At 34.0% G+C, this 21433-nt stretch overlaps 1 protein-coding gene across 6 annotated transcripts in view; it reads left to right on the top strand.

The window, feature by feature from the left end:
• ABHD17B (abhydrolase domain containing 17B, depalmitoylase) overlaps nt 1-20842 on the top strand; it is a 40661-nt gene extending 19819 nt beyond the window's left edge. For 2 of the 6 annotated variants that reach the window (XM_031449867.2, XM_064490271.1), the window contains 5 exons: nt 1097-1159; nt 8945-9414; nt 12781-12960; nt 15467-15674; nt 19013-20388. In XM_031449867.2, the coding sequence (XP_031305727.1) occupies nt 8948-9414; nt 12781-12960; nt 15467-15674; nt 19013-19060 (903 nt within the window). In that variant the 5' untranslated portion in view covers nt 1097-1159; nt 8945-8947 and the 3' untranslated portion in view covers nt 19061-20388. Of the gene's footprint in view, nt 1-1096; nt 1160-5829; nt 7809-8944; nt 9415-12780; nt 12961-15466; nt 15675-19012; nt 20389-20408 lie in introns of those variants that run through there. The other 4 variants (XM_064490272.1, XM_064490269.1, XM_064490270.1 and 1 more) reach the window with 4 other exon arrangements.
• Nucleotides 20843-21433: the final 591 nt, after the last annotated feature.

Genomic DNA, 21433 nt, shown 5'->3' with positions numbered 1-21433 from the left:
GACTGGGGAACTGAATATTTAATTTTAATTACTTTAAATAGCCATACGTAGTTAGTGGTTCATGTATTAGACAGTGTAAGTATTAAGAAACCAAGGGAAAACAAAAATGGCTACATTGACCTGTGTAGGACTTCTGACCCTGTTTGCTTGGCATAGTTTATAGGCTCTTCAGCTGTAATTTCCACCTTCTGTAATATTGTCATAGATCCAGTTTCCTCACTTCTAATTCTCACTTTCTTTTACTAAAAAAATAAATTTATAACTAATACTAGGATTGATACCTCTGGTAAACCAACTTTTTTGGTACCTCTAGTAAACCAACTTTTTTGGTGTGTCTAACCCCAACTCTCACCAACAGGAAAGGAAACTTATTTTGACATTGCTCAGTATGTTTTGCCTATTTGAGAAACTTCTAAACTCACAATTTTTAAGGTATCTGTTTGACTTGCTTACAAAAGCCATGTTTCGTAACTGTTTTTAAATGACAAATTGGCCCAGTTACTCTAAGTATCTCTAGACTCTTACTAGTATTTAAAAATGACTGCCTTAAAAAGTAACTGACTAGTTTCTTTCAAATTCTGACAAATTTCTTCTTTCAATATGAAATATAAAAAATACAGTGCTTTAAAGTTTTTTTAAGTTTTTAAGTTTCCTTTCCCATGTAGCATGACCCATGTATTCTGTCTTCAGAGTTTAGTTTTCCTAGCAGTCCACCCAGTCAAGTCCCGTGATCTCACAGACGATGGAGTACTTCTGCTGCAAATTCCTGTAATGTTGTAAAAGAAGAAATACAACCTGCCCCAAAGACACGAATTCCATAAGCTGTATTTCTACATAAGATATACAAATAAGAAAATGTGTTAAAACAACATCATACTAAACACCTAGTTTGTAATACTTAGCAGAAATTTTTATCATTGTTAAGTATTTTGGATGCTGTCTTGACTGAAAAATAAGCATTTTGCCAAATTTCTTTAATGGTGAATATTCAGCTTCTCTGTATGCCCTAAACTCTGTAATATATATGGCTCTCTAAAGATGGGAACACTCATGAATGATTTCACTTGTTACTGTACTTTGGTCAATGTTGCTACAGGTTACATATTGGATCTTAGGGTGACCGTGCCTAACTTGTTTGGTGGCCTCAAAGAATACCAAAGTGAGTTTAATTTTTCTTGCTTTGATATTGATACACCTCTAGGCTACTTGACCTCTTTTGTATAGTTAGTATTATGGTGATTTTCTTTAGATTAGTTTATTGAGATACATGGACCCTTTGTACAGAACTAACCTACAATCTGATTTCTTTTTCCTAGTTGGGTATTTTCTGTGCTATCACTTCTGACTTGATTCTGATCTTTGCTAACTCTTGCTCTTTAATCAAACATCCAGCTTTTTTATCCATTCATGCTGTTAGGCAGGCTCTGCTATAAAATCTAATTCTATTTTTATTCTTTCTGGTTTCTTCATCAGTTTATCTTTTCAAAAAAACAGACTTTAATTTTTATAACCAAAGGTAAGCATCAGAAGTAGGTTGTTATTTTTTTATGGTAGCAAACAGACAAGTCTTTACATTTTGTGCAGTCTTCCCATTTACAATTATTTTTTGTCTTTGAATGCTCAGAGATTGGTTAATTAAAAAAATTAATCTCTGGGAAGTTTTGCTGTTATTCTGAATCACTAGTACTTTTGGAAGCCTGATTGCCAAGTAGATGGACCTATAACTAATTGAAAATGGTAGTTACAGATTCTCTAGGTAACATGATAAATTCTGACATTCTGCAAAACAGAATATGTAATGTTACTTTCTCAGATTTCCATGCATGAAATCAAATTCAAAGAAATTCATCTTGGACTTTAGAATGTAGTTCTTAACATGAAATCTACTATATTAAAATTTAAGCAGTTCATCATATACTAACTACACTCTAAATTGGATAAGATTATATCAGCATAGATAGGTTCTCTCTAAAACCTTTTTTAAAAGACTTTTACGTACTAGTTCTGTTCATTACAACAAAATCTTGAACCGTAAGAGAATCAATTCTCCTTGTAGATGGTAGTAATATGAGTCAATCTGCATTCCCAAGAAACTATTACAAAAGAGATCAAAGAGAGATTTTTTTCAGTAAATGTTATTACACCAGAACTTTACAGAAGTCATTTCAGTAATTTCTTCTGTCAGAAGAAGGGAAGGAGATTATAGTATGTCATTTTATTTAAGGACACTCTTTAACAGTAGTCTTTCTATTTTGCTGAGAAAGGACTCAGATGTTCATCTTTTTTTCCTTTGTTATTGAGCAGGAAAAAGTTACCAAGAGAAGCATGTTCTTAAATTATTATTTCATACGATTTTAGGAACTTCTTCCTGCTATGTAAGTGAAGTAACTCCGAGTCCCTTGCCAAAAGGAAAACCTTAATTTTCACAGTGGGCCATCTGTTTAACATTAAACTGACCTTTCATTTTGTGAATTGATTTCCGGAGGGGCAAGATTTCCTTCTCCCTGGAAGACTTTTCTGTTCTGTGCTTCATAATGCACTGAATGATTTTAGTAACTAGCAGTGCTTTTCCTGCCTGCACCCTCCTTCCCTCATTTAGGTTCATATGTTTTTATTTGATTGCTTCTGTTCTGCCCCCCGGCAAGAAACCTAAGTAATTGTCACAAAACCAGTTTGCTTCCTTTCTTAACCTGCGATTTGTAAACATTTTTCTTTGTTTGGCTGGGGCTTCTTAGATGCAGAGAGTTGAGTTAATCTTATTTACTAACTTACTCATCTGAAAAATACTGAAACCTCATTATGTGTCAGATACTCTGCATGGCACTAGAGGTCCAGAGTGACCTTTCTTCATATACTTATTAGTTTTGTGTATCCTTCTGTAAATTGCCTACTCATATTTTTCATTCATTCCTTCTTTGAACCTGCTATTTCCTTGTTTTTGCAGAAGTTTCTTATTTTAGATATTAACCCTCTGACAGTTTTGGATGAAGAAATTGTCTTTCCCAATGCATTTTTCACTGAATAGAAATCCTTTATTTGAATGAAGCTAAATTTGCTTGTGTTTTGTCTTTTGTGGATTTTTTTTAAGTTGTATTAGTTTTCCTTTTAGGTTTATAATCCACCTGGAGTTTGTGTTCTATATACTGAGGTAGGCATCCAACTACTTTTGCCTATGTGGTAGGTTTTCCCAGCACAATCTGCTGAAGAATTCATCCTTTCCTACTGTTTTGAGAAACCATCTAGGTCATAGGATATTATCATTTATACATAGGTCTGTTTATAAGCTCCATCTTCTGTTACTAGGTCTCTTTGTTTCTGCGCCAGCAGTGATCTGTCTTTATTACTTTGGCTCTGTGAGGTCTGTCCTAATACCTGGGAGAGAAAATTCCCAGCTATCCCACAAATACATAACATACTTTTATTCTTTCTTTGCAAAGTTACCTTGGCTTTCCACAGTCTAGTCTTGTCTGTCTTCCCTCTCTCCCTCCCTCCCTCCCACCCTTCCTCCTTTCCTCCCTTCCTTCTTTCCAACAGCTTCATTAAGATACAATTCCTATACAAGCAACATTTAAAATGCATGATTCAGGGGTGGAGTGCATGCCTAGCATGCATGACGTCCTAGGTTCAATCCCTAGTACCTCCATTAAAAATAACCGCACCCCCCCGCAAATACACACACACAAATAAAATGCATGATTCAGTGGCTTTAATATATTAACAAAGTTGTGCAGCCACCACCCAAATCAAATTTAGAACATTTTTATTACCCCCCAAAAGAAATCCCATACCCATATTCGAATCTTAGCTATTATTCTCCAACTCTCCCACGCTCTGCAGGCCTAGACAACCAGTAATCTCTTTCTGTTTCTAGATTTGCTTATTCTAAACATTTCATATAAATAGAATCATAAGATAAATGATCTCTTTTGTGACTGGCTTCTTTCACTTGGCAGAACTTTTTCAAGATTCATCCACTGTGTAGCATGCATCAATACTTTGTTCCTTTTTTATGACTATATAAATTCCATTGTGTGGACATACCACCTTTTATCCATCTATCAGTTGATAATCTATTTGGGTGGTTTCTACCCTTTTTGGCTATTATGAATTATGCTCCTGTTAATGTATAAGTTTTTATGTAAAAATATATTTTTATTTTTCTAGTCTATACTTAGTAGAATTGCTTGTTCAAATGGTAATTCTGTGTTTAAGTTTTTGAGGAACTGCCAAACTTTTCCAAATAGTTTCCCCATTTTCCTTCTACCAACAGTGTACAAAGGTTCCAATTTCTTCACATCCTTGTCAAGCCTTGTTTTTCTGCTTATAGGCATCCTGGAGGTTATGAAATAGTATCATTGTGGCTTTGAATTGCATTTTACTAATGACTAATGATGCTGAGCATCTTTTCATGTGTTTATTGGCCATTTGTATATCTTTGGGAATGTTTTTCAGATCCTTTGTCCATTTTTTAATTGGGTTTTTTGTTGTTATTACTCAAGAAATTCATATATTTTATCAAAGTTAATTTATTAATACGATTTTTTTTTTTACTTTTAAAACCTATGTCTGTAAGTCTGCTTTTTCATTTAGTATTTTGGGTTTTGCTTATCTTTTTCTCTTGGTAAGTCTTGTCTGAGTATTCTTTCCATAAAACAGTCATTATGAATTCAAGTTCCAGAGTCATTCTGTCACTTGTTAGTTCTACCATTTACCAGCTATGTGACCGCTGACAGGTTATGTAACTACTGTGTCTCTATTTCCTCAATTGCAAAATGGTTGTAATGATAGTCTACATGTCAGAGGGTTGATGAAAGAATTAAATGAATTAATAGATAAAAAGTGTTTAGAACAGGACCTGACACTTAATAAGTACTCAATTGCTGCTAGTTGTTATTAGTAGAGTGGAAGCCCTGTCTAAGAATCAGCTTTTGGGTCTGTTATTTCTCTGTTACTTTTTGTTGTCTATTCTATTGATAACGGCCCTTAATTTCTCATTTCTTATTTTATTGTGCTTTCACTCCTTGAATTTAACATGTTGATAAATATTCAAATCTAGACATTTGTAATGAATAACTATAACTACTTCAGGTGTACCCTACAAACTATCATTTTTATAGTAGTTATATCTGACTTATTAAGAGTCATATTCATGCTTTCCTTCTGTGTCTTAAGCTTATGATCATTAATATTCTGAAAAAGTCAAGTGACCAGTGTCCCAACACATTTTTACTTCTTGAATACTCTGTAACTCTTATTTCAATCCTCTCCATACTGGTATTCTCTGAAGTTTTGAATCTGGGTTGTTAGGGATATACTTTATTGCCTTTTTTCCCCCTCCATTGCTTACTTACAAAAAAAGATACATTAACTGTTTTCCTTTATTTGTCATATCTCAGATAGCTCATAGATTTCTCTTGGATTTCTTTTCCTTCTTGCTGGAGTTTTTCAAAGAGGGTCTTGTAAATGTCCTGAGTTTTTGTGTGCCTGCAGATATCTTTATTTTATCCTCCTATTAAAATGGTATTTTATTTCAGTGAAATTCTAGCTTCAAAGTGTTTTCCTTACTTTAAAAGTATCCCTCCCATGTCTTCCAGATTCTAGTGTTGCTATTGAAAAGTTAGCTGTTCATCTGATTCTTGTTCCTTTGTAGCTAATCTTTTTGGGAACTTTCAGATTTTTGTTTCTGTCAGATTTAATATTTACTGTAATATGTCTAGCTGTGAAAGATTTCTTTTTTTAACATTTTTTGTTGATTTATAATCATTTTACAATGTGTGAAAGATTTCTTAAATATCTATTTGGTATTTTGAGCTATTTCAATCTGAATTTTCTCTTTAGTTCTGAAAAATTCTTAGGTTGTCTTTATTTTCTCCTCTCTGATTTTTTGGGGGGACTTTAATGGTATTGATACTGGTATTTCTAGTTAAATTTTATATTGTCTATTCTCCTCAACCCTGATTTTCCAGCTTATTAACGTGTTCTTAAACTGTTAATGGTACTTGTGCACAACCCATTGGTTTAGTTCTTTATTTCAGACACTGTTTTTTTAATACCAAGGATTCCAGTTGGATTTTTATTTCTGACACTTTTTTTCTGCCTCATCTTTTTCCTCTCTCTCTCCCTCTCTTCTCTTTTTAAACAGGTTTACTATAACTTTAGATCCTTGTTTTGTCTGGTCCAAAAATTCTGCAGTACATTATTCAATTTGTTGCAGGACATGTGTACTCTCAGAAGTCTATCATTTTCCCTCTATGATTATTCACTGCCTTGTCTCTTCAAGATTTTGTTGCCAAGAAATAACTAGTAAATGATATATTTTAATTCAGATGAGTTATATGAAACAAATTTGATTTAAATTATCTAAATTTTACAAGATATTTTAATGATTTATCAAGAATAAGATTTTCTCACTTAGTAATTTGCTCAGCTCTGATCATGCTAAAACTTTGGTTTGTTTTATTTGTATTTTCTATTGTGAAGTTTTTCACATTCACGGAAAAGGAGAGAATAACTTTTTTTTTTAAGCAAGTCTATGTTGCTGCTCTATACCAGAAGAACTCTTATTAGGAAAGCAATAATTTGCAAGTTTTTATTATTAAGTGGATACCAGTTACCTGGGTTTAAGGCAGTGGAGGTGGAAATAATTTCTTCTACCATTAAGATCAGGTTATCTTTCATTAGACTGGACACTGACACTGCAGCTTTTTCTCCTGTCTACTTCTTTCCTTTGGTGTTCATCCCCTGAAGCATCTCTGCAGCATTATATATATTCAGTCAGCAAGGTTTATTTCAAAATTATTATGGTATATGAAAGTCTTCATGTCCAAGAGGTAAATAATAGGAATATAGTCTAGCTATATCCACATTGCTTATTTTTCAAGCTTTTAATAGGCTGTTGAGGGTCAGCAGTTGAAGGCATGTAAAGTAATTGAGGCTGAGAAATAACCATAGGAAGATTATTAAACAGATAGGATGGATACACTGTACCTTCTGCCTCATCTTCTTCTAGTCATCTCCTTCTTTGGAACTGACCCTTTGAACTCTCTTCTGCCATCTTCCTTACCAGATCCTTTATCCTCCTGGCCAGGATAATAAATTTTTAGCCAAGTTCTGTAGTAGGCATTGCTAATTTATCACACATTCTTTGCCTGCCAAGCCCTGGACATGCCTTCGAATCCTTCTCAGCACGATGCTTCATGGAGCCAATTAGAGTTAGCACTAAAGGTGACACCTGGTTATCATTTCTTTTCTATCTGACTCTTGTTCCAACCAGAGTAGGACATTAACTTATTCAGGCTATATTTATTTTGAAGGCTGAAAAGGAATAAAGATAAAATAGCAAGTAAAGATGTTTCACTTCAGCCAAGAGACATTTCTCTGCCTTTCCTTTGCTCATCTTTTAAAGCCTTTTATGTCATTCCTACCTTTGCTGCTTCTCTCTCTGTGCAGTTTCTGCTGCTTCTTTCCACCTAATTAGTTTACACTGGGCAGTTAACATATTTGTATTAAGCAGTATAAACCAGATTTTGATTCAGTAATTAAAGAGGCATTCTTTCTTTGTGTATGTTCTCAATTCTTTTGTCACTCTTCTGAGGTGATTTCTTCTCATTTTTTGGTATAATGAAGTATTTTTCCCCCCATCCTTGTATTTAGATTTTTTTTTTTTTCAAAGAAAATTAGGTGCCACCAAACCTCTGGGAGGTGTTTGTTTTGAATGTCTTCTACCTGGAACTAAGCAATGGTCTACTACTGCTAAAAAGATAGGAATTTGAGAAAGAATAAGATAGAAGGAAATGCTGGTAAGGCAGGCAAGTAGTACTTTGTTTTTGTTCCTGAGTTAATATGAACTATGGCTACTTTTAAAGTATTAATAAAAAAGACATAGGAGAAAGTAGACCATTTCAGAGTGTGCAAACTATATGGTCATTATTATGTTAAATGTAGTATTGTTCTTCACAACCATATTGTGAAGGCATTGGCCTCATTTACTTATGAAGACAATGAGAGTCAAAAAGGTAAATAATTTGCCCAAGGACACACAGCTAATAAATGCTATCTTTGACTTAAAAACTTATGCTCCTTTCCATCTAACCATTTAGGAGATTTTCCTTGAGCAGATTTTACCATTGTCCATAATAAACTTTATATTGTGGCCTTTTTAATATGGGCAGTAATTACATACCTACACACATACATTCATATATATATATATTTTAATGTTATATAGGTTATTTAGGCCACTGGCACCACGGCTAAAATAATAGGCTCCAGAGGCAAATAGTGTTCTGAGCCCTTGAGGCAGTGTAATGTAGGACAGTGATGGAGCCAGGATTTGATCAGGATCAACCACTGTCTCATGTTGCACAAGTCTCTCTTCTCAGAGCACCATACAGGGTTGCTCAGAAGATTAACGGTAATATGCATAGAACTTAGTACAATGCCTGACAAACAGTAAGTGCTTCATAACTGACATTATTATATTTATTATGTTAAATTATGTTAAATCCCTAGCTTCTCCATGAGATTTCTGAGAATTTTCACTGAGTTACACAGAAATTACAAATTAAAAATAATTTATACCTCCTATGTTATTTGTGGAGAAATAAGAAATATCACCTCTACTCTCTGGTAATAGTATTATTTTTCATATTTTGTTTAAATATTATAAAATACCACTGCTATTTGAAATGTGTCATTTAGTATTTGAGTCTGTCTCCTGGTCGGGAGTATATACCTCACCTCAGGATTTAAAGTATTTCGAGAAAGATGCCAAAAATCTGTTTAGGGAAGGATAGTTGAAACAGTAACAGTAGACACTATTATTATTTCTATTAGCAGGATTGCTAGTAGATTTTACCAGTGTCTTTGTTTTAACTTTATGTTGTATGTGAATACAGAACGCACATTCAGTGATTAAAACATTGACTATCCTTTTCTTTTTCAGAAGATGAATAATCTTTCATTTAGTGAGCTGTGTTGCCTCTTCTGCTGTCCACCTTGTCCAGGGAAAATTGCTTCAAAATTAGCATTTTTACCACCTGATCCAACTTACACGTTGATGTGTGATGAAAGTGGAAGCCGCTGGACTTTACACCTATCAGAACGAGCAGACTGGCAATACTCTTCTAGAGAAAAAGATGCTATTGAGTGTTTCATGACTAGAACCAGTAAAGGCAACAGAATTGCCTGCATGTTTGTGCGTTGTTCACCCAATGCCAAATACACTTTACTCTTCTCACATGGAAATGCTGTTGATCTTGGTCAGATGAGCAGCTTTTACATAGGACTGGGATCACGGATTAATTGTAATATATTCTCATATGATTATTCTGGATATGGTGCAAGTTCTGGAAAACCAACAGAGAAGAACCTCTATGCAGACATAGAAGCTGCTTGGCTTGCTCTTAGAACAAGGTAAATCGTGATTAGGAGTTGTTTTCCACATTTGTGATGGTTAACTAAAATTGTCTTGTATGCGAATAGAATAAAATCTATTTTTGTAACATGTCTTGAAGCACTAGAGATAAATTTAAGCACATGCGTACATGTGATTTTCTTTAAAATTTAAGCTAATGAAAAGTTTGATTTTATAAACTTACTGGAATGTGATACAAAAATGTTCATTCAAAGTTGCAACATTGCAAGGGAATGAGAGAAAACAGTGATTTAGCTAATCATTCACTTGATCTATCGTTAACAGTGTAAGAGAGGCTGAATTGTTTTTGTTGAAATCCTATGCCAGGGTTTACATTATTTTATATAATAATTAATAAATAGAAATTGCCTCAGCATTAATCTTTTCTAACCCCCAAGATACTTACAATTTTTTTCTGAAAAATACTGCAATTTGGTAGACTTCAGTGTATTTTCTCATCAGTGTACACTAAATAGAAAGATACCGTAGTACACATTATTACTCATTATACGTTGATAAGCTGTCTGACTTACACAGTATTTTAGACTGAAGCTAGAGGACATAAAGAAAACTTACCATTCCTAATTTAATGTTTAAATAGTAATGGTTTCAGTTAGGGAGAACTTCCACAATTTTATTAGTAGGTATAAACTTTTTTAGCAAATATCTCAAGAACCATTTACAAATCCCTTCAAGATGTATAATAAAATTATGGGCACATAGCAGAGTTGTATATAAAGGGGATTCTTAAATCAATTGAAATGACATGAAAACATATCTGACAGATTAAAAAAAATAGATGGTAAGTAGGTAAGGAGTTTGAGGGTAGGAGTGGGGCAGGCCCAAAATAGTACAATTTATAAACTTGAAAACCACCTTAAATGACCACAGTCAAAATATGCTTCAGTTGTACTGATGTCAATCCCCTCAGGCCTAAAACAAACAAAAATGAGTGCCCACTTTTCAGAGTCAGCCAGTTAAATATAGTATAATACTTGTCAGGAAAGTATAATTTTTTAATAACATATTTATGGATATAATTCACATGCTATAATTCACTCTTCAAGTATAACTTCAGTGGATTAGTGTAGTTTTTAAAGGTGTAAGTTAAAGCAGACAGCCTTTATTATTAGTGCTTCTAAGTAACACAAAAGGATAACTGTTCAAACAAAACATACTAATACCCAGCCAAGTGTTCTTTCTATGTTTATGTAAAAGAATCTCCTCTTGTAAGTGATCAACTTTATTATTTTTCTTTTTTAAAAAATCTTAGCAGGTATCAGTTTAAAGGAGACTTTCTAAAATTATTTCTAGTGTTGCTTAATTAATCTTTTTATACACTTGCCCAGTATGAATGAGGAACAGGAGTGGAAAAGATAAATTGCTATGTAGTCCCACAAACTAGTTTAGCATAAAATTTCAGACTTATATTTTCTCTCATGTTGAACCCTAAATAGGGTTAGAAGAGTTGGTAAGTGTAGGAAGTCTGGGGAAATTTATTTAACTTTTCTGAGCCTCTATTTCTTTGTTTAATGACGAGGTTGAGTTAAATGATCTCCCAAGATACTTTCTAGTTCTTGAATTCTATCATCTAATAAAATGTGAGTAATTAGAATTTATGCCTTTCATGTCCTTGATTAAAATAAAAAGTTAGGCTTAAGTAACTAGGAAGGGAAAAATAGTCAGCTTAAATAATTATTTGTATAACCTTTTAAGGATAATTGAATATAATAATCCAAATTTCTGAACTTCTGATGGATCAACAGAAAATAAGGGACTAATACTCCCTATGAACGCTTCCCCCATGGTCTTTGAGCTCATTATCTGTGTGCTGTGATAGAAAAAGCACTTGACACGGCGTCAGGATACCCTGGTTCTGATTATAGGGCTGTCATTAACTTACTCTGACTTTAAACATCTGCTCAGTAAGCAGCTGACCTAGATTAGATGGTCTCTCTAAAGTCCTTTCTAACTTGTACTATTCTGAAATTCTGTTACCGCTTTGAGTTCTCTGATGCTTAAATTGGCAGCTGCTTCTGCTACTCTGGAGCCTTGCCATTGCTAGCTTTAGCCTGAAACCCATCGTTGCCACCAACAGTGCTGCTGTTCAGCTAACAGCAACTGTGCAGCCTCGAGAGTTATGCTGATGCTGCAAACGTTCATTTTCCCAATTTCCTAATTTCTTCATCCCTATGAAGTTAGGTCTGTTGTGAAGAAAAAAGATTTTCAGAGTTTGAGACAGTTTGGAGTAGGTGAAACCTAATCTCTGGAATATGGTCCAAATGCTTGTGTAGGACTCACTGGAAGAAACTATGGGGAGGTATGTCGTTACCTAGATAGTTCAAATAGTCCCATGCCCTGGAAAGAGCCATGAGAACACACAGGGTTTGTCTTGATCTTCCCTGATGAATGTTGGATACTTAGAAAGCTCTGTCACCTTTTCAAAAGACTAAAAGCTGTTGTGCAAATGGCCCTTAGTATCCAAGTGAATACTGTCAGACTGCTAAAGTGGAAAGGCATATTTGATGTCACTCTAGCCCTTAGTCTCACATTCGTGAGCTCCTAACTTACATTTGGATTAGTACCTCACCTACAGACAAGTAACAATGCCTGGAACATAGTATATACTCAGTATTATTTATTGAGTCAGTGAGTTCACATATTTAAATCTGAATCATTTTTAAAGGAAGTAAAGCAGTACTCTTGAGATTTTATCATGAAGTCTGTTCATAATTAACTGGACCAAGTGGCATTTGGAATTCTCATTCATCTGTTGCTCTTTTTAATCATTAATCTATTTTTATGGGTAAGTAAATGCAAATCTTGAGTAAAATAGTAATTTACTCTTGGCTAAAATAATACATATATTCATTCCATACTGTAACTATGGGTAGCATTTTCATCACTGTGACCAACCTCAGAAAATAAAACTTAGCCACTTTTGATGTCTAGAGAAATAAAGAACTTTCGTTGCTTTAAAGGGAAAATAAACACTAAATATCCATGAAATATCAATCTATTAAAATATTAGTGATAAAATATGTTCCAAAGTTAGTCAGCAGTATGCTATACTGAATTGCATAAATGATTTAATAAGCTCATTTCTTAAGATTAAAAATTTTAAGAAGCCACATCCATTTTTCCCAAAGATTGAATTGAAACAGGAAATAAATGAAGAGTATAGATTTTATTGTAGCATTAAATATTATAGTGGTGACTAAGAAACTTAAATGTTAAATTTAAATGTATTACTACTGTCTCATTCTAAGTCATTCTTTTATAAGAGTAAATCCTTAGTAACTATTGAACATTTCTTGTGAGTCTGGCTGCCAACTCTTTTTTTTTTAAACTTGTGAACTTTGTAGATACGGCATTCGCCCTGAAAATGTGATTGTATATGGCCAGAGTATAGGGACAGTACCATCCGTGGATCTTGCTGCTCGGTATGAGAGTGCTGCTGTTATTCTTCATTCTCCTTTGACCTCAGGAATGCGAGTCGCTTTTCCTGATACTAAGAAGACCTACTGTTTTGATGCATTCCCAAAGTAAGTATTAATATTCAAGTAGTTTAACTCAAAGAAACTTCTGAGGGAATTTTTTTCCATCACTTAAGACACAAGTTACTCAGCCTTGAGCTTCTTTTTTACATATGTTATAGAAATTGTGGAAAAAAATTAAAATTTGTGAAGAAGGTGGTGGCCTGACACCAGTCAGAAGGCTGAAACACTTGAGCATTAGTAACCCGGGTAAAAAGTGCTGAGGGTCGTATATCCCAGATAGTGGCACTAGTATTGGAGACAAGAGAATGAATTTGAGAAATAAAACTGATAGAACTGAATGTCAGACTGTTTATGAGATGCTAAACAAAAGAACTTGAATATAATTTCCAGGTTTCTGATTTGACTGTTACTGGATGCTAGTGCCATCAAGTGAGGTGCATAACTGGAGGAGAGGAACAAGTAGAGGGAAAAATGAGACACGTGTGCATAAAAATGAGTGAATGATGTCTAATTAATGATATCTGATATACAAAAGAAATGGATTGCAAAAATGTTGAGTCTTAATGAACCAGAATAGTTATTGCTGCCACAAAGTCTGCAAAAACATAAGTGTGAGACAAAACACAGGACGGTCGTTCCCCACTAGCTCTTCTTCCTCATTGCAAAAAAAAAAAAAAGATGGCCTATTTTTCTCAAAAAAAAAAAAAAAGATGAAGGCAAGAAGTGAGAAGCTGGAAAATTTCAGTCTTATTTTCTTTCCCCAATTGGCAGCAATACAAAGATTTTTTTTGTGAATGATAGATGGGCCAAAAGCCATGTCACTACTTGGTTCTTTATAACAGCAAAGGTCATTTCAAAAACAAATTTTTTTCTTCATTAGCCAGTAAGGGCTTAGTTTGGTAGAGAAGTTTATGGGAGTCTACAGAGCAGGCTGTGGGAGATTTTTGTTTTTTTACATTTATTGAAGGGTTTTTTTTGTTTTTAGACAATGGCAGATGGGAAGGTATGTACATTATACTGTCTAGCTGAATGTTAGAAATGATAGGGAGATATTTGTGATAAACTGTTGCCAACTTATACCTTTGTCTAGCTCCCTCTTTCACTTCAGCTACACCAACAGAGAGCACCACTAATAGTAAACTATTCAAAAAAGATCATACATTTCCTTTTTTGTTTAATTCCTTAACTGTTGAACATACGACAGCAAATAATATACCCAAGCATTTTTTTTTCTTTACCAAATGCAGCCTTGATTTATTTCATTGATAATTTTCCTGTTTTTCAAGTTTCTACCCTCACTTTCTGGCTATAATGCCTTGCCTGCCTCTCTCTCCCCTCTTTCTCCCTCTCTCTCTCTCAGGATTTTTTTTAAAGAGTTGATTTGTTTGTAAGGTTTCCTCGTTGTATTGTTTGTTGTCTCTTCCAGTTTGCCCTTTTTTTATTGTTTGTTTTTGACCCCTGTCTTATATTCAAAGTGTTTCCTCTGGTATATCTGATAATTCTTGGTTGTGTGCTCATATGGAAGAGTAAGGAACTAAAGAGCTGACCTGAAGCAGGTGATTAAGTTTTGTTGACTGTGAGTTTCATTATCGAGTGATCTAGTCAAGCCAATTAGTTGGGGTTCCCCACTCCTGATGTCAATATTTATACATCTTTCCTCTTAAGGTAGATATAATCTCTAAAGAAGACTCCTTCTAAAACTGCCCCTTAGAGGATGAAGGCCTGGCTGCTAGCATCCTGGGAGCCCAGTAGGGAAAAAGGATTCATAGCAGCCAGTATATGTATGTGTATGTTTACTTGCTATCTATGATTCCTCTGCCTTAAACTGAGGGCAGTTATTCAGCTGCAAAAGGAAGGGGAAAGAACCTGAGGGAGAAGGGACCTAACTATTTCTTAAATAGACTTTGAATAAATACTACAAATTTGAATGACCCACCTCAACCCCACGTCAATTCCTTGCCTTCCTGGGGTATTCCATGGTATAATGTGGGTTAGTTCTTCACTTTACACTTCTATCCTCTTAAAATTGTGTTTTCTCATATACTTACAGCCTGTTACCTCACATTCATCTGCTTTCCAGCTCCAAAATCTTGTTACATTTTATTATATTCTCCCAATTTTTGTGAGTTAATACTCCAAAACAAACAAAAAAACATTTTGCTGTCATTTTAGTAGGAGATTAGGAGAAAATAACAAGTGCAAAGAAGTATGAAGTTAGCAAAGGCTTGAAATGATCCTTGGTTTCCTCTTTTTGCAGTGTAAATTTCTGTGCTAAAACATCAACGTTGTAGAAAGGTGAAGTAGGGTGACCATATCTTTGAGTAATTCCCTCAAAATAGAAGTACATGATAATCATATAATCTTAAGGTAGAGAGTAATGTAAAGGTGACTTTTTAATCTTATTTGAAACCAAAGAGGTATCCATCCCTTCTGAATTGATTCAAAGCCAGTTCTGATGTTTGAATTATCTAATATAATACAAGAAAATTTGTTTTACGTTTCCTTTTCATAGCTAATTTATTTACTTTTCCCCCTTCTCTTTACCTCACAGCATTGACAAAATCTCTAAGATAACCTCCCCAGTATTAATAATTCATGGGACTGAAGATGAAGTCATTGACTTTTCACATGGCCTCGCATTGTTTGAGCGTTGCCAAAGACCTGTGGAGCCTCTGTGGGTTGAAGGGGCAGGTCACAATGATGTGGAACTTTATGGACAGTACCTTGAAAGATTGAAACAGTTTGTGTCACAGGAACTGGTAAATTTGTAAAGTATTCTGTAAATTTACATACTGAGTTTTCTTTTCTTGCTGAACTGCACTCTTTGGTAAATAACATAAAACCTGAAGGTTTTGTTTGCAAATCATGTCAGTTGCCTTCATAAATGTACAGGTAATGATTTGTTAACAGACTTAATGAAGGTTTTGATTACCAAACTAGAAACTGGAAAAAAACAGTATCATGCAGTTAGGCTATGTAATTTATATTTTTTCTGTGAATTTTTTTTAAACATCAAGATGAGTACTGTATGAAATTTTAATTCTATAAAATCAAATGCTGTAAAAGTATTGCCAAATGCTTTTGCATATCAGAAACAAATTTATAAATATTTTTAAAACATCTCAATGTACTAAATCTTATCCTGGTATAGAAATGTAATATTCTTTCGATAAAAAGCTGTATATCTAGAACAGTTCAAGTACTCATAATAGAATAAACTATGAAATCATGCAAGTTCACTAGAGATGACCTAAACCCTGTTGTACAGGGATAGAGATTTAAAAGCTTATTTTATTGTAAAATACATTGAATTTTCACTATTCTCTTATTATCATACATTTTCTCCTTTAAAAAAATAATGTAAGTCTTAATTTTTATGCCGTCTATTAATTTACCAACTAGTTACCTTGTAAATGAGAAGTCATGATAGCACTGAATTTTAACTAGTTTTGGTTCACAAGTTTGGTACTGTAAGGCAACTACTTAAAATTTTCCTTTTAGTAATTTAAAACACATTTAGAGCTTACGCCATGTTTTCAACTTGACTAATCTCGTAGAAATGCAGTACTGTCCTTATTAGAAAACCTGAAAGTCCACTAGATGTCCTTTAAGACCACGGACAGACTGGCTATTTGGTCCCTTTCCACGTCGACTATTTTTAAGAATTGAACCTGTTGTTTTGGATTACTATCTGAGAATTTCATGGATTCACTCCTGGATGCAGGAGATAAAACATTTAATTCATAACTTTTATATTAACCAATGTAGTAAAAAATAAAGCTCACACGCAAAAGTTGCCTTTCCTTGAATGAATCCTGCCTGAATAAAACAATGAAAGAAAAATAAAAATAAAATTAATGGTATGTAGTCTAATTTGTAAATGAATGAATATTGAAATAATACACACTGTGGATATATTTTAAGGCCTTATGTAGTTTTAATTGTTCTGCTTGTTCTGTGGTTATGTCTAAGACTATAGTATATGATTCTCTTCAAAGTATATCAAGTATTGTGAATGCTTTGGTTCAGATGTGTCAAATTAACAGTAAAACAACAAATACACCACTCAGCTGTGCTTGTTTTCCTTCTACTATGCTCCTCATTCCTTACTTACTATCAGGACTGAAGAAAATTACCATTCCTCTTTGTAGAATGTAGATCTGTAGTTTTCTAAACTTTATTATCACTTCTTTCTTTTAGAGAGGTTTTTCCTTCTCAAGATTGTCTGAAGCCTATACAATTCCTTCTTTACAACATACACCCCAGAATTTAGCTAAGTGTTTTTTTAATCACCTAGAAAAACCAAAATACTGATCATACTAATTCATATTCACTCATTCATTCGACATATTTACTGAATGTCTAAGTCATGCAAAACCTTTGCCACGTAAAGATAGACATCGACCACATCCTCAGCTACACTGAGAAGACATATCTCATTACTAATTGGATAAGACTAAAGTAGATTTGTCGGATGTTATGAAAGATAAAAAAGTACTCTTGAGGGAACATGGGGAGAAGGGCAAAGAAGAGTCCCACAAAGAAGTGGTATTTGAACTGAATTTTGAAGGATGACTAAGGAATGGCTAGACCTGGGTAGCCCAAGGGAAACATTCCTGGCTGAAGGGAACAGTATGTGGAAGCCTAGGGGAAGGATGGTGTATTTGAAATTAAGAAGACCTGTCAAAGGTCAAAGGGAAAGGATGGCATAGAGATGAGGCTGGCAAGCTACTTAGGGACCCAGTCACATGTGTTTCTATTCTAGAAAGAATAGAAAGCCATTGATAAAAACATGAAATTGCATTTGTCAAGAGTCTATAGGTGAAAAATATCTAGAGATTTTAACTTGCTAGAAATAACATGTAAGCCAACTGTTTACAAACTGAAGTAAGTTTCTTGTGCTGAAAAATTCATCATGGGGAAATAATCTCATATAAAAAGCGCTGGTCAAACCACATGTGCAATACTAATTTCAGGATGCAGTGAAAGGTTAGTCATAAATTAGAGTAAATCCTGGGTTGTTTTACCAAGTTGGAGAGCATCCCATGAACTGAAACCCAGAGAATAATTGAAGGATCATGTGACTAAGGAATGATAGCTGGTCTCATATATTTGATAGATAAATATTTGTAAATACTTGTACAATTTATCCTTTTTGACTCAGAGTAGAACTAGGTGAGAGTTGCAAAATGGCAGATTAGAGCTCAGTGTAAGTATTTATGGTTCTTTGCCTGTCAAAGAAAGGGATCACCTGAGGATAAATGAGTATCTTATCAGTGAAGCAGAAGTTGAATTGAATGATAGCTGTCAGTGCTGCAGAAGAAATTCCAGATTGAAATGATAAGTTGAACTGATGGCCCCTGTGTGAAGTCCCTTCAAGATTTTGTATTCCATTTAGAGTTCTCCCTACTCAGAGCACTGCCTGCTCTGTGGAAGTAGGACAGTGTGATGTAGAATTGGCAGTCAGATCTGGGTGCTCTTCTCAACTGACACTAATTAGATCTGTGACCCTGGCACGTCACTTCTCTGGACCACAGCTTCCTACAAAAATCAGGAGATGGAACTGATCTAATGTATTATGAAAATTTCTCAGCCCCACTCATGCAATGACTCATAGTAATTTTCAACCTTGACTAGGGCAGCCCCAAATAACACATTTTGATATGGCTTTTCTGCATATCAGCATGGTGCAATTTGGATGATAACGTTAGTCCTGGGAAAATGGTCATTAACATACATAACTCCTACAATATCTTACAAGTACAAAAAGAATAAGAACTTAAATTAGTTTATCATTTTCACAGTTTACCAGATTTCTACCTTACTCAAATTTGCCAGTAATATATCCCACCTGAGCATATATTATACAGGTTTTTTTTGAGATTTCTATAAATATGTTACTTTAAAAAAGCTTGATAAATGAGCTTTAAAAAATTGTAAACTGACATCAATTGTCATGTAAATGGGATGGCCTTGGTGCAAGTAGACATTCCATATGACAAAAATTGAATGTCAAGAATGGGTATTATGGAAAGCCAGATAAATTCAAATCTTAAAAACTTTAAATATAATAAAGCCTAATCCCTTCATTTTACAGGTGAGGGAGCCCAAAAGAGAATATACTTTGCCGAGGTCTGCAATCTAATTGTCAACCGTTGTACCATCTCTCATTATCTCTTCACCAAATTTATCTGGACTATTATACTAATGATCCTTTTGAACTATAATACAACGTAAACTTACTTGCTCTCCAGCGTTAATCATAACTTTTTTAAATGGCTCCTAGATTCCTTCTTATCAGCTAGTTATTGAATAATAAACTGGTAAGTTGTACCTTTCACATTTCTCAAATTAATGATTTGTATAAAGTAAGACACTAACCCATTTTAAAAGACTCAGTAATAACTATTTGGTTTTATTAAAACCAAGTGACGATGTTAACTAGTCACATGAATAAGCAATCAAATATTTACTTAAGCAGCACATTTACTACAAGTTAATACCATGCCAGGAATAAACAACTACATTGAAAAAAAGCATCAAAACAGTGATGGATGGGCTTTAAGTTTGTTGCTTTGGTTCAAAACATGCATGCAGTATGTTCGAATACCATGATAGCATGTTGCATTCTAATAATGATGTACACCCCAAATGTCCAGTAATGAAAAAAGGAACTATGCATATGATACTTGGAATTGTTTTGAGTTCTAATTTGCAGAATGGAGAGATTTGTTCATCTATAAATGGATTATGCCTCTGACTGAATAAGTTGAATGAGTAATGCTATGAAGGAACCAAATACCTCTGGCCTGGAAATGACCCACTTGATGTTAGAGTTGTGGGGTAGAGGGGAAACAGGAAATAAAGCTTACAGTCTTTATAAATATCAGTGGGTTAAAATCTGTTAAGCTGATTCTTACATTAGAAATTATTTTTCTCCCTCTTTATTTCCTCTTGTAGGCCAGGTACTGAACTTGCATAATATAAGATTTGTAAGAAAAAGTTTAAATAATATGCTTTAAGAAATGAGATCCTTATATTAGAAAAATAGGGGGTTTTAAATAATTTGTGATATTTTGTACCTGCTGATTCAATGCCAATTTCAGCTATTGTACTACTTAATTAATTCAGAGGTTTTTTTCCCCCCCAGAATTACTGCTCAATGCAGTATATTGAGGTAAAATGGGTGGCAGGTAGGTTTATGAATATAGGGGCATCTGAATCAAAAATTGAATATGTACTGCTCTTTTCCAGATTACCTGCAAAGTATGGTGAATTCATAGACTATGAATCAAAATTTCTAAATTCTAAAATTAGCATTTTACATTATGAATCTTAGATGGAAAAAAACTTGTTACTGAGATGAAACTTGAATTTGTATTTAAACACTTAATTTCAAATTGTGTAAGTTCAGTTTTAAAACTTTGGTAAAGTAAGAGACTATCTGTATTACTTCACCAAAGTTTGAGAGTTTTACTGTCTTTTTTTTCTAGCTCATTTGATCCTGAAAATCTTCTAAGTCCACCACTAGAAAATAGAATGGGCAAGTTGAAGAGAGACACAAATAGCTTATATGTTCCTGAACACATCTGATGCTATCAAAAATGGTAATTAAACTTGCTGAAGTATCCAATGTAATGCCAACTGAAAAAAGAAGAATATAAATGGTTACACTTCCATAAAATGTAAATGCCCATATAATAAAACCAGAAGGAAATAAATACAATGAAAAAGGATTGCGTTGAGGAAATAGATTTATGGTGTTTTTCTTAGGTATCTTATGTTGCTATGTTATTATGATTAAAAAAGAAGAAGAAACTGGCTTTATTTTCACTAGCAGAAACTGGTTCTTTTTAAGTCTGGGTTTCTTAAATCACAGGATCCTAGTGCACAGCTCCACTTATGCAGATTTTTTTCAATAAATACACTGGAAAATTTTTTGGATATTTGTGGTAATTTGAAAAAACTTAGACAAACCACATAGCCTAGAAACAATGGAAATATTAAGAAACATGTTATCAACATAAAAATATGTACATACTAGTCTATTTTATCTTACTATCAAAATATACACAAAGTTATTATAAAAAGTTTAAATTTATCAAACGTTATGCACACATGGTGCTATTCTCAGTGAGAGAAATGCAAATGGAGAAAGATGTAGTAACCACATAGAATTAACTTTAGTACCCACTGTACAGCAGTACAGTAATAATTCTGTAGCTACCTCCTGTTGCTATTGCGGTGAACTCAAGTGTTTTTGAGTATCCATCTACTTAAGACATCATATGAGCAGTTCATCTCTCCAGTAAATTGCATAGTGCAGGAAAAAGTGATCTCTTGTGGTTCTCACTTATTTTTCACCATGTTTAATGCAATACTGTAAACCTTGAATAACACAATGGGACCTATACAAAGTGCCACTAGTGATGCTGGACATGCTCCCAAGAAGCAGAGAAAAGTCATTGACATTACAGGAGAAAGTTGAGTTGCTTGATGTTTACCATATAGACCATGA

This window comes from Camelus dromedarius, chromosome 10 (genome assembly GCF_036321535.1).
Source record: "Camelus dromedarius isolate mCamDro1 chromosome 10, mCamDro1.pat, whole genome shotgun sequence".
Taxonomy (NCBI): Eukaryota; Metazoa; Chordata; class Mammalia; order Artiodactyla; family Camelidae; genus Camelus; species Camelus dromedarius.
The sequence above is the reverse complement of the archived record's forward strand: the minus strand, read 5'-3'. Positions and strand labels throughout refer to the sequence as shown.